General features: G+C 44.5%; 1 protein-coding gene across 1 annotated transcript in view; it reads right to left on the bottom strand.

Annotated features, from left to right (window-relative positions):
• Positions 1 to 14,586, bottom strand: part of LOC115196628 (netrin-4-like) — a 58,199-nt gene that overhangs the window by 2,829 nt on the left and 40,784 nt on the right. The window contains exons 8-10 of the mRNA XM_029757474.1: positions 11,667 to 11,883; positions 7,825 to 7,943; positions 7,594 to 7,662 (exon numbers count right to left, since the gene is read on the bottom strand). Of these exons, the coding sequence (XP_029613334.1) occupies positions 7,594 to 7,662; positions 7,825 to 7,943; positions 11,667 to 11,883 (405 nt within the window). The remainder of the gene's footprint in view (positions 1 to 7,593; positions 7,663 to 7,824; positions 7,944 to 11,666; positions 11,884 to 14,586) is intronic.

The following is a 14,586-nucleotide window of genomic DNA, read 5'->3' as shown; positions in this document are numbered from 1 at the left end:
CCCTCACCCCTACATCACCCCTGCCCAGACCCACTAGCCCTCACCCCTACATCACCCCTGCCCAGACCCACCAGCCCTCACCCCTACATCACCCCTGCCCAGACCCGCTAGCCCTCACCCCTACATCACCCCTGCCCAGACCCACCAGCCCTCACCCCTACATCACCCCTGCCCAGACCCACCAGCCCTCACCCCTACATCACTCCTGCCCAGACCCACTAGCCCTCACCCCTACATCACCCCTGCCCAGACCCACTAGCCCTCACCCCTACATCACCCCTGCCCAGACCCACTAGCCCTCACCCCTACATCACCCCTGCCCAGACCCGCTAGCCCTCACCCCTACATCACCCCTGCCCAGACCCACTAGCCCTCACCCCTACATCACCCCTGCCCAGACCCGCTAGCCCTCACCCCTACATCACCCCTGCCCAGACCCGCCAGCCCTCACCCCTACATCACCCCTGCCCAGACCCACTAGCCCTCACCCCTACATCACCCCTGCCCAGACCCGCTAGCCCTCACCCTTACATCACCCCTGCCCAGACCCACTAGCCCTCACCCCTACATCACCCCTGCCCAGACCCACCAGCCCTCACCCCTACATCACCCCTGCCCAGACCCACCAGCCCTCACCCCTACATCACCCCTGCCCAGACCCACTAGCCCTCACCCCTACATCACCCCTGCCCAGACCCACTAGCCCTCACCCCTACATCACCCCTGCCCAGACCCACTAGCCCTCACCCCTACATCACCCCTGCCCAGACCCACCAGCCCTCACCCCTACATCACCCCTGCCCAGACCCACCAGCCCTCACCCCTACATCACCCCTGCCCAGACCCACTAGCCCTCACCCCTACATCACCCCTGCCCAGACCCACCAGCACACACTGTCATCTCCAGCATCCACATCATTTCCCGCCACATGCACTCAAACTGCAATAATTAAATAATACATCTTTAGATTATTCCATTGTGTTAACGATGGAGGATTGATTGATTTCCAAGTTTTTAATGTACGTTTTTTCCAGATGATTGACAAGAGAATCGTCCAACCAATTGGGTATCTCACTACACAACCCATATGCCATGTCTTGAAATGTGCAGACAGATGGATTAAAAGTACATTTATATCGTAATACTTCTGACAGCTGACTTTCTAGCTCCACCCATAACTTTTGGACTTTATACCACTCCCAGAAGGCATGAATTATTGAGTCATTGTTAGTTTTACACATGACTCCGCTGTTGTGCTGTAGAATTTGTGAATTTTGTCTCTTGTATAGTCAATTCTATACATTAGTTTATACTGGATTAAGCACACATTTTTGTTAACTGTAATTTTGTTAGTTATGCTCCAACTTTCCTTCCATCTTGAGCCAACATCAGTTCTTTTTAAGTCTTGGTTTCAATCGTTTATAATTTTTCTAAGAGACTGTCAGTTGGATAAACTCTCTACAAGGTTTTGTATATCTTACCTATCACATGGACATCCTTTTCTGACTCAAATAAGATTCCCTTAAGGTTTCTCTGATGTCCAAAAGGCTTCAAATATAAATGTTGTGATATGTAACTTTTTCATAATTGGTCAGTCCAAAATGACTTTTTAATTCTGTCATGGAAATAAATGTATTTCCTGTTACCAAGTCATTTACGGTTTCTATGCCTTTAGTTTTCCATGTGGACCAATTTATTAATGAATTCTGAAAAGCTATCCACGGATTGATTCATAAGGTTGTGCTTTATGAAGTGATATTGGTTGTTGTAGAATACGTTGAATTCTCTTCCATATTGTTATAGCGTTCTTAACAATGAAGTTGTTCCATGTTTTTAGCTTTGTTCTTTGAAAACAGACGCAAAAAGATCCTGGGGATGAGCATGTACATCTTTAATATGTACCCATTGTTCCTCTTTAGTGCATTTAACTATTTGTCTCAAGTAAAAGCCTTGGGAGGCGAGTTGATCCAATTCCAAGTCTGGAAGGTTTAAACCACCGTTATTAGACTTAGGAAGATGTAAAACTTTCCTTTTTATTATATACATTTTTTTTGGCCAAATAAAGTCTGTTACGACCGAGTATACTTTTTTAAAGAATGTCTCCGGTGGGGTAATTGGTATTACTGAGAATAAATATTTAAAAAACTTTAGCAGTGTAAAGGGGTGCGTAACTGGTGGCAGTGAAGTCAGATGCAGGAGAGCAGAACTAGGTAATAGCCGGAGCAGTTTCATTTCAAAACCAACGGTTTAATTTCAAAACCAATTTCAAAACCAATCAAATCACATTTTATTGGTCGCATACACATATTTAGCAGATGGTATTGCGGGTGTAGCGAAATGCTTGTGTTTCTAGCTCCAACAGTGCAGTAGAATCTAAGAATTCACAACAATACACACAAATCTAAAAGTAAAAGAATGGAATTAAGAAATATATAAATATTAGGACGAGCAATGTCGGAGTGTTATTGACTAAAATACAGTAGAATAGAATACAGTATATACATATGAAATGAGTAAAGCAGTATGTAAACATTATTAAAGTGACTAGTGTTACATTATTAAAGTGACCAGTGATTCCATGTCTATGTATACAGGGCAGCAGCCTCTAAGGTACAGGGTTGAGTAACCGGGTGGTAGCTGGCTAGTGATGGCTGTTTAACAGTCTGATGGCCTTGAGATAGAAGCTGTTTTTCAGTCTCTCGGTCCCAGCTTTGATGCACCTGTACTGACCTAGCCTTCTGGATGATAGCGGGGTGAACAGGCCGTAGCTCGGGTGGTTGATGTCTTTGATGATCTTTTTGGCCTTCCTGTGACATCGGGTGGTGAAGGTGTCCTGGAGGGCAGGCAGTGTGCCCCCGGTGATGCATTAGGCAGACCACACTACTCTCTGGAGAGCTTTGCGGTTGCGGGCGGTGCAGTTGCCATACTAGGCGGTGATACAGCCCGACAGGATGCCCTCAATTGTGCATCTATAAAAGTTGTTGCGGGGTGAACAGGCCGTGGCTGTTGCGCCTTTTTCACCACACTGCCTGTGTGGGTGGACCCTATCAGATTGTCAGTGATGTGTACACCGAGGAACTTGAAGCTTTTCACCTTCTCCACTGCGGTCCTGTTGATGTGTTTCCTGAAGTCCACGATCAGCTCCTTCATTTTGTTGAGGGAGAAGTTATTTTCCTGGCACCACCCCGCCAGGGCCCTCATCTCCTCCCTGTAGGCTGTCTCGTCATTGTTGGTAATCAGGCTTACAACTGTTGTGTCGTCTGCAAACTTGATGATTGAGTTGGAGGAGTGCGTGGCCACGCAGTCATGGGTGAACAGGGAGTACAGGAGGGGGCTGAGCACGCACCCTTGTGGGGCACCTGTGTTGAGGATCAGTGAAGTGGAGGTGTTGTTTCCTACCTTCACCACCTGGGGGCGGCCCGTCAGGAAGTCCAGGACCCAGTTGCACAGGGCGGGGTTCAGACCCAGTCCCCCGAGCTTAATGATGAGCTTGGAGGGTACTATGGCGTTGAATGCTGAGCTATAGTCAATGAACAGCATTCTTACATAGGTATTCCTCTTGTCCAGATGGGATAGGGCAGTGTGCAGTGCGATGGCGATTGCATCGTTTGTGGATCTATTGGGGCGGTATGCAAATTGCAGTGGGTCTAGGGTATCAGGCAAGGTAGAGGTGATATGATCCTTAACTAGCCTCTCAAAGCACTTCATGATGACAGAAGTGAGTGCTACGGGGAGATACTAATTTAGTTCAGTTACCTTTGCTTTCTTCGGTACAGGAACAATGGTGGACATCTTGAAGCAAGCGGGAACAGCAGACTGGGATAGGGAGAGATTGAATATGTCGGTAAACACTCCAGCCAGCTGGTCTCCACATGCTCTGAGGTTGCAGCTAGGGAGGCCACCTGGGCCTGCAGCCTTGCGAGGGTTAACACGCTTAAACGTCTTCTGTCGGCCACAGAGAACGATAGCCCACAGTCCTTGGGAGTGGGCCGCGTCGGTGGCACTATGTTATTCTCAAAGCGGGCGAAGAAGGTGTTCAGCTTGTCCAGGGGCAAGACTTCGGTGTCTGCCATGTGGCTGGTTTTCCTTTTGTAATCTGTGATTGTCTGTAGACCCTGCCACATATGTCTCGTGTCTGAGCCGTTGAATTGCGACTCCACTTTTTCTCTGTACTGACGTTTTGCCTGTTTGATTGCCTTACGGATGGAATATCTACACTGTTTGTATTCGACCATGTTCCCAGCCACCTTGCTATGGTTAAATGAGGTGGTTCTCGCTTTTAGTTTTGCACGAATGCTGCCATCTATCCACGGTTTCTGGTTTGAGTAGGATTTAATAGTCACAGTGCGAACATCCCCTATACATTTCCTGATGAACTCAGTCACCGAGTCCGTGTATACGTCTATGTTATTCTCAGAGGCTACCCGGAACATATCCCAGTCTGCGTGATCAAAACAATCTTGAAGCACGCATTCCGATTGGTCAGACCAGCGTTGAATAGACCTTAGCACGGGTACTTCCTGTCTAAGTTTCTGCCTATAGGAAGGGAGGAGCAAAATGGAGCCATGATCTGATTTGCCGAAGGGCAGGGGGAGGGCCTTGTAGGCATCACGGAAGGGGGAGTAGCAGTGGTGTAGTGTTTTAGCAGCGTTGGTACTACAGTCAATGTGTTGATAGAACTTCGGAAGCATTTTCCTCAAATTTGCTTTGTTAAAATCTCCAGCTACAATAAATGAGGCCTCAGGATATGTGGTTTCCAGTTTGCACAAAGTCCAGTGTAGTTCCTTGAGGGCCGTCGTGGTACAGGCTTAAGGGGGAATATATACTACCGTTCAAAAGTTTGGGGTCACTTAGAAATGTCCTTGTTTTTGAAAGAAAATAACACATTTTGTCCATTAAAATAACATAAAATCGATGAGAAATACAGTGTAGACATTGTTAATGTTGTAAATTACTATTGTAGCTGAAAACGGCTGATTTTTAATGGAATATCTACATAGGCGTACAGAGGCCCATTATCAGCAACCATCACTCCTGTGTTCCAATGGCACATTGTGTTAGCTAATCCAAGTTTATCATTTTAAAAGGCTAATTGATCATTAGAAAACCCTTTGCAATTATTTTAGCACAGCTGAAAACAGTTGTACTGATTAAGCAATAAAACTGGCCTTCTATAGACTAGTTGAGTATCTGGAGCATCAGCATTTGTGGGTTCAATTACAGGCTCAAAATGGCCAGAAACAAAGAACTTTCTTCTGAAACTCGTCAGTCTTGTTCTGAGAAGTGAAGGCTATTCCATGTGAGAAATTGCCAATAAACGACTCCCTTAAGAGACCACGCAAACTGGCTCTAACCAGAATAGAAAGAGGAGTGGGAGGCCCCGGTGCACAACTGAGTAAGAGGACAAGTACATTAGAGTGTCTAGTTTGAGAAACAGACACCTCACAAGTCCTCAACTGGCAGCTTCATTAAATAGTACCCACAAAACACCAGTCTCAACGTCAACAGTGAAGAGGTGACTCCAGGATGTTGGCCTTCTAGGCAGAGTTGCAGAGAAAAAGCCATATCTCAGACTTGCCAATAAAAAGAAAATATTAAGATGGGCAAAAGAACACAGACACTGGACAGAGGAAGATTGGAAAAAGTGCTATGGACATACAAATCTAAATTTGAGGTGTTCAGATCACAAAGAAGAACATTCGTGAGACACAGAAAAAATGAAAAGATGCTGGAGGAGTGCTTGACGCCATCTGTCAAGCATGGTGGAGGCAATATGATGGTCTGGGGGTGCTTTGGTGGTGGTAAGGTGGGAGATTTGTACAGGGTAAAAGGGATCTTGAAGAAGGAAGGCTATCACTCCATTTTGCAACGCCACGCCATACCCTGTGGACGGTGCTTAATTGGAACCAATTTCCTCCTAGAACAGGACAATGACCCAAAAGCACAGCTACTACGCAAGAACTATTTAGAGAAGAAGTAGTCAGCTGGTATTCTGTCTATAATGGAGTGGCTAGCACAGTCACCGAATCTCAACCCTATTGAGCTGTTGTGGGAGCAGCTTGACCGTATGGTAGAAGTGCCCATCAAGCCAATCCAACTTGTGGGAGGTGCTTCAGGAAGCATGGGGTGAAATCTCTTCAGATTACTAGAATACTAGAATGCCAAAGGTCTGCAAGGCTGTAATTGCTGCAAATGGAGTTTTTTTTTTATGAAAGCAAAGTTTGAAGGACACAATTATTATTGTAATGAAAATCATTATTTATAACCTTGTCAACATCTTGACTATATTTCCTATTCATTTTGCAACTAATTTCATGTATGTTTTCATGGAAAACAATAACATTTTTAAGTGACCCCAAACTTTTGAACGGTAGTGTACACGGCTGTGACTATAACCGAAGAGAATTCTCTTGGAAGGTAATACGGTCAGCATTTGATTGTGAGGTATTGTAGGTTGGGTGAACAAAAGGACTTGAGTTTCTGTATGTTATCACAATCACACCATGAGTTGTTAATCATGAAACATAGACTACACCCCCGCCTTTCTTCTTCCTGGAGAGTTCTTTATTCCTGTCTGCGTGATGAACTGAGAACCCAGCTGGCTGTATGGACGGGGACAGTATTTCCAGAGAAAGCCATGATTCCATGAAACAGAGTATGTTACAGTCCCTGATATCTCTCTGGAAAGAGATCCTCGCCCTGAGCTTGTCCACTTTATTGTCCAGAGACTGAACATTAGCAAGTAATATACTAGGAAGCCGTGGATGATGTGCACGCCTCTTGAGTCGGACTACAAGTCCACTCCAAATTCCTCTTCTCCGCCGGCGGCGTCTTGGAGCAGCTTCTGGAATAAGTTAAATTGCCCTGGGGGGTGCGAACAAATGATCTAATTCGGGAAAGTTGTGTTCCTGGTCGTAATGCCGCCGCTCTGATATCCAAATGTTCTTTCCGGCTGTATGTAATAGTACAAAAGACGTTCTGGGCTAATGTAAGAAATAACACCCAAAAAAACAAAATACTGCAAAGTTGCTTAAGAGCTAGAAGCAGAGCTGCCATGTCTGTCTGTGCTATCTTGCCAGTAGATCATCTGTAAATAAGTTTAGTTGATATACATGTTTACCAATACTGATACCTGTTACGTTTGGGTCCTGTCTAATTCTTTCTGCAAGCGGTTTAATTGCCAGTGCAAACAGGTGGGGGGAGGAATTCCTTTTCAATTCTGATGGCATCGTTCACTACAGCCTGGTCCCAGATTTCTTTGTGCTCTATAGCCAACTTCTGTGGTCGTTGTTATGCATAGCAGGCCCATGGGAGTTGGCTAACATAGGAGTGGTTAACCTCAAACATCTCCTTTTCATCTACAACCAACTCTGCTTTATGTTCTCCTGTTGTTTAAGAGTCTTTTCATATCTTGTAAAGTTCTCAGACAAAGAAGAGTACAACACCAGGTGGATCCATAGGAGACAAATTAAGACATTTGGCTTTTTAGCAAGCATGGATAATGCTAAGATTAATATTATTGTTTTCCCAGGAACTTTTCCCACTCTTTTCCCATGTGTATCTTTCTTAATATTACTGTATGTCCCACCTACCGTAGTCATACTCATTGGCACAGAAGAGTTTGGGGCTGCCTATAGTCATCACCTTACATTGACATTTCTCTGGAAAGACAGGGGAAAAAAGAACATGTACTGTACATTACGCTTATACATTATATATCCGTGTGTGTGTGTATAGATGTGTGTGTGTGAGTGTGTCTGCTTTTCTTCATGTGTGCGTGCCTACATGCGTACCCATGCTTTTGTGTATAACCCATGACTCACCAGAGTGGTGCAGTGCAGAGAACAGCTCCTCCACCCTAAACGGTGTTGCTAGCTCACTACTGCTAGGTTCTCTGTGTATGTGTCTGTCACCTCCTGTATAGTACACGTCCAGATCTGATCTGTAACACATCACAACACATCACATCACAACACATCACATCACAACACATCACAACACAACACAACACATCACATCACATCACAACACATCACATCACATCACAACACAACACATCACATCACATCACATCACAACACAACACAACACATCACATCACAACACATCACAACACATCACAACACAACACAACACAACACATCACATCACATCACAACACAACACATCACATCACATCACAACACAACACAACACAACACATCACAACACATCACAACAACACAACACATCACAACAACACAACACATCACAACAACACATCACAACACAACACATCACAATACAACACAATACATCACAACACATCACAACACAACACATCACATTACAACAACACATCACAACAACACATCACAATACAACACAACACATCACAACAACACATCACAACACATCACAACAACACATCACAATACAACACAACACATCACAACAACACATCACAACACATCACAACAACACATCACAATACAACACAACACATCACAACAACACATCACAACACATCACAACAACACATCACAACACAACACATCACAACACATCACAATACAACACATCACAACACATCACAACACAACACATCACAACACATCACAACACATCACAATACAACACATCACAACACAACACATCACATCACAACACATCACAACACATCACAACACATCACAATACAACACAACACATCACAATACAACACATCACATCACAACACATCACAACACATCACAATACAACACAACACATCACAATACAACACATCACATCACAACACAACACATCACATCACAACACATCACAACACATCACATCACAACACATCACAACGCAACACATCACAACACATCACAACAACACATCACATCACAACACATCACAATACAACACATCACAACACATCACAACACAACACATCACAATACAACACATCACATCACAACACAACACATCACAACAACACATCACAATACAACACATCACAACACATCACAACACAACACATCACAACACATCACAATACAACACAACACATCACAATACAACACATCACATCACAACACATCACATCACATCACAACACAACACATCACAATACAACACATCACATCACAACACATCACATCACAACACAACACATCACATCACAACACAACACATCACAACACATCACAACACAATACAACAACACATCACAACACAACACATCACATCACAACACAATACAACAACACATCACAACACAATACAACACAATACAACAACACATCACAACACATCACATCACAACACATCACATCACAACACAACACAACAACACATCACAACACAACACATCACAACACAACACAACAACACATCACATCACATCACAACACAACACAACAACACATCACAACACATCACAACACAACACAACAACACATCACAACACATCACATCACAACACAACAACACATCACAACACAACACAACACAACAACACATCACAACACATCACATCACAACACATCACATCACAACACAACACATCACAACACATCACAACACATCACATCACAACACATCACATCACAACACATCACAACACATCACAACACATCACAAAATATCACAGAGAAAACTCTGGTCAAACATAGCACTGCTAGCCATACAATCGATGAATACACCTCTACATACTTTACTTGAATTAAGATAAACACTACTCCATTAATAACGTCATCCCCAGGTTCAATTGCTACCACAGAGAGAGCCGTCTGGGTAGAGGAGACTACACCACAGAGAGAGGAGACTACACCACAGAGAGAGCCGTCTGGGTAAAGGAGACTACACCACAGAGAGAGCCGTCTGGGTAAAGGAGACTACACCACAGAGAAAGGAGACTACACCACAGAGAGAGGAGACTACACCACAGAGAGAGGAGACTACACCACAGAGAGAGCCGTCTGGGTAAAGGAGACTACACCACAGAGAAAGGAGACTACACCACAGAGAGAGCCATCTGGGTAGAGGAGACTACACCACAGAAAAAGGAGACTACACCACAGAGAGAGGCGACTACACCACAGAGAGAGGAGACTACACCACAGAGAGAGGAGACTACACCACAGAGAGAGCCATCTGGGTAGAGGAGACTACACCACAGAGAAAGCCATCTGGGTAGAGGAGACTACACCACAGAGAAAGGAGACTACACCACAGAGAGAGGAGACTACACCGCAGAGAGAGGAGACTACACCACAGAGAGAGCCGTCTGGGTAGAGGAGACTACACCACAGAGAGAGCTGTCTGGGTAGAGGAGACTACACCACAGAGAGAGCCGTCTGGGTAGAGGAGACTACACCACAGAGAGAGGAGACTACACCACAGAGAGAGCCGTCTGGGTAGAGACTACACCACAGAGAGAGGAGACTACACCACAGAGAGAGGAGACTACACCACAGAGAGAGGAGACTACACCACAGAGAGAGCCGTCTGGGTAGAGACTGCACCACAGAGAAAGCCGTCTGGATAGAGGAGACTACACCGCAGAGAGAGGAGACTACACCACAGAGAGAGCCGTCTGGGTAAAGGAGACTACACCACAGAGAGAGGAGACTACACCACAGAGAGAGGAGACTACACCACAGAGAGAGGAGACTACACCACAGAGAGAGGAGACTACACCACAGAGAGAGCCGTCTGGGTAGAGACTGCACCACAGAGAGAGCCGTCTGGGTAGAGGAGACTACACCACAGAGAGAGGAGACTACACCACAGAGAGAGGAGACTACACCACAGAGAGAGCCATCTGGGTAGAGGAGACTACACCACAGAGAGAGCCGTCTTGGTAGAGGAGACTACACCACAGAGATAGGAGACTACACCACAGAGAGAGCCGTCTTGGTAGAGGAGACTACACCACAGAGAGAGGAGACTACACCACAGAGAGAGCCGTCTGGGTAGAGGAGACTACACCACAGAGAGAGGAGACTACACCACAGAGAGAGGAGACTACACCACAGAGAGAGGAAACTACACCACAGAGAGAGCCGTCTGGGTAGAGGAGACTACACCACAGAGAGAGGAGACTACACCACAGAGAGAGCCGTCTTGGTAGAGGAGACTACACCACAGAGATAGGAGACTACACCACAGAGAGAGCTGTCTGGGTAGAGACTACACCACAGAGATAGGAGACTACACCACAGAGAGAGCCGTCTTGGTAGAGGAGACTACACCACAGAGAGAGGAGACTATACCACAGAGAGAGCCGTCTGGGTAGAGGAGACTACACCACAGAGAGAGCCGTCTGGGTAGAGGAGACTACACCACAGGGAGAGGAGACTACACCACAGAGAGAGGAGACTACACCACAGAGAGAGGAGACTACACCACAGAGACTACACCACAGAGAGAGGAGACTACACCACAGAGAGAGGAGACTACACCACAGAGAGAGCCGTCTGGGTAGAGGAGACTACTTCATTAAGGGTCTGATGAATTATTCATTGATGTCAATGAGAGACTTTCAGGTGAGTTACAGTATACTAAAATCACTAGTGAATATGCATAGGCTGTGTCTCATATGGCTCCCTGTTCACTATACATTTGAACAGGGCCAATAGAGAATATAGGGTGCTATTTGGAACGCAGCCTACTATATGAATCCATAGACACTTACCCAGACAAGCAGTCCCCAGTGTAGGGGTCACAGTCTCCCCCTGTACAGTCACACGGTCTGCACCCGTAACCATGGAAGCCCCAGAACCCTACAATGCATCTGTCACAGAGAGGACCGCCCACGCCCGATCTGCAGGTGCATGCCCCGTTGCTAGGGTTACAGAGGTCCTGGCCACCTGAGATCGCGGGTCTAGACCCTACAGGGTGGCAGGCGCATGCTGTTGGTATGGGGTAAGAGGAGGGACAAACAGAACAGATCAGAGAGGGAGAGTTTAGCACATTCCTACCATTGTATCCAACATACAGAAGTCATTTATCCATGTCTTTAGTAGTGTCGCCTTCGGGAAAGGTTTCTTGACCTTATTCACAAAAAAAATACTCCTTCCATTCCATACCTTACGTCCCAGACAAAACAACAGCACAAACACACACACACGAACACACACAAACACAAACACACACTCACATGAACCCACACACACACACACACACACACGAACACACACACACACACACACACACACACACGAACACACACACCCACACACACACGAACACACACACACACACGAACACACACACACACACATGTACACACACACAACCCATGAACACACACACACACACAAACACACACACACACACGAACACACACACACACACACACACGAACACACACAAACACAAACACACACTCACATGAACCCACACACACACACGAACACACACACACACACGAACACACACACAACCCATGAACACACACACACACACACACACACGAACACACACACACACACGAACACACGCATATTGTACACTCCCTATAAACTAGAGAAACAAACTCCATAAGTGACGGGACGGCGACAGGACGGGAGGGAGGATTTAACCCTGAGGATATATCACACACACACAACTGTAAAAACACACTACTGTAAAAACACACTACTGTAAAAACACACTACTGTTAAAACACACAACTGTTAAAACACACAACTGTAAAAACACACTACTGTAAAAACACACTACTGTTAAAACACACTACTGTAAAAACACACTACTGTAAAAACACACTACTGTTAAAACACACTACTGTAAAAACACACTACTGTTAAAGCAAAAAGTAAATAATTCTCCCTCCACACTGTCATTTTTCTAGTTGATGGACTCCCCTGATGAAGGATAGGATTTGTGTGTGTATGTGTATGTGTCTGTGTGTATGTATCTGTGTGTGTGTGTGTATATGTGTGTGTGTGTGTGTGTATGTGTCTGTGTGTATGTATCTGTGTGTGTGTGTGCGCGCGTTTGCATGCCTTTGTGTATGTATGTATGTATGAGTGCGTGTGCGTGTATGTGTGTGTGTGTATATATGTGTGTGTGTGTGTGTATGTGTCTGTGTGTGTGTGCGCGCGTTTGCATGCCTGTGTATGTATGTATGTGTGTGTGTGTACAGTATCTGTGTGTGTATGTATGTGTGTATGTGTGTATGTATGTGTGTATGTATGTGTGTATGTATGTGTGTGTACAGTATCTGTGTGTGTATGTATGTGTGTATGTATGTGTGTGTGTATGTACAGTATCTGTGTGTGTATGTGTATGTGAGTATGTATGTGTGTATGTGTGTGTGTATGTATGTGTGTGTACAGTATCTGTGTGTGTGTGTATGTATGTGTGTATGTATGTGTGTATGTATCTGTGTGTATGTACAGTATCTGTGTGTATGTGTGTGTGTATGTATGTGTGTATGTATGTGTGTGTGTACAGTATCTGTGTGTATGTGTGTGTGTATGTGTGTATGTATGTGTGTATGTATCTGTGTGTATGTACAGTATCTGTGTGTATGTGTGTGTGTATGTATGTGTGTATGTATGTGTGTGTGTACAGTATCTGTGTGTATGTGTGTGTGTATGTGTGTGAGCACACTTGTGTTTCTCTTTCTCTCAAACACAGTTTGTTTGTTCTTTAAAAGGCCGAAGCGAAAGAGGCTGCCTGGGGAAAGGGACAGGAATGGGAAAAATGTGCCTCGCATGGAGCATGGGAAACTCATCTATTGTTTTCAATTACTGTCACATTCCTCAAAGATGTGGTCGATCTTCTAGTCCTACACTGAAAAGTATTCAAGGAATCAGTATTGTATAAGTTGGCAATACCATAGTTGGCATTGTCATGGCAGTGGTTCTATACAGACATCCTGTATAGAACCACTGTTGTTACTACGTTATTACTTTGTTGTTACTATGTTTTTAGTTTGTTGTTACTACGTTATTACTACGTTGGTACTACGTTGTTAGTTTGGTGTTACTACGTTGTTACTACGTTGTTAGTTTGTTGTTACTACGTTGGTACTACGTTGGTACTACGTTATTACTTTGTTGTTACTACGTTGGTACTACGTTATTACTACGTTGGTACTACATTATTACTACGTTGGTACTACGTTATTACTACGTTGGTACTACGTTATTACTACGTTGGTACTACGTTATTACTACGTTGGTACTACGTTGTTACTACGTTATTACTTTGTTGTTACTACGTTGGTACTACGTCATTACTACGTTGGTACTACGTTGTTACTACGTTATTACTTTGTTGTTACTACGTTGGTACTACGTTATTACTACGTTGGTACTACGTTGTTACTACGTTGTTACTTTGTTGTTACTACGTTTTCAGTTTGTTGTTACTATGTTGTTAATTTGTTGTTACTACGTTATTACAACATTGGTACTACGGTATTACAACATTGGTACTACGTTATTACAACGTTAGTACTACATTGCTAGTTTGTTGTTACTATGTTGTTACTATGTTTTTAGTTTGTTGTTACTACGTTGTTAGTTTGTTGTTACTATGTTGTTACTACGTTGTTAGTTTGTTGTTACTTTGTTGTTACTACGTTACTATGTTGTTACTACGTT

This window comes from Salmo trutta, chromosome 7, assembly GCF_901001165.1.
Source record: "Salmo trutta chromosome 7, fSalTru1.1, whole genome shotgun sequence".
NCBI classification, from domain to species: domain Eukaryota; kingdom Metazoa; phylum Chordata; class Actinopteri; order Salmoniformes; family Salmonidae; genus Salmo; species Salmo trutta.
This window is presented reverse-complemented; position numbering and strand designations above follow the sequence as displayed.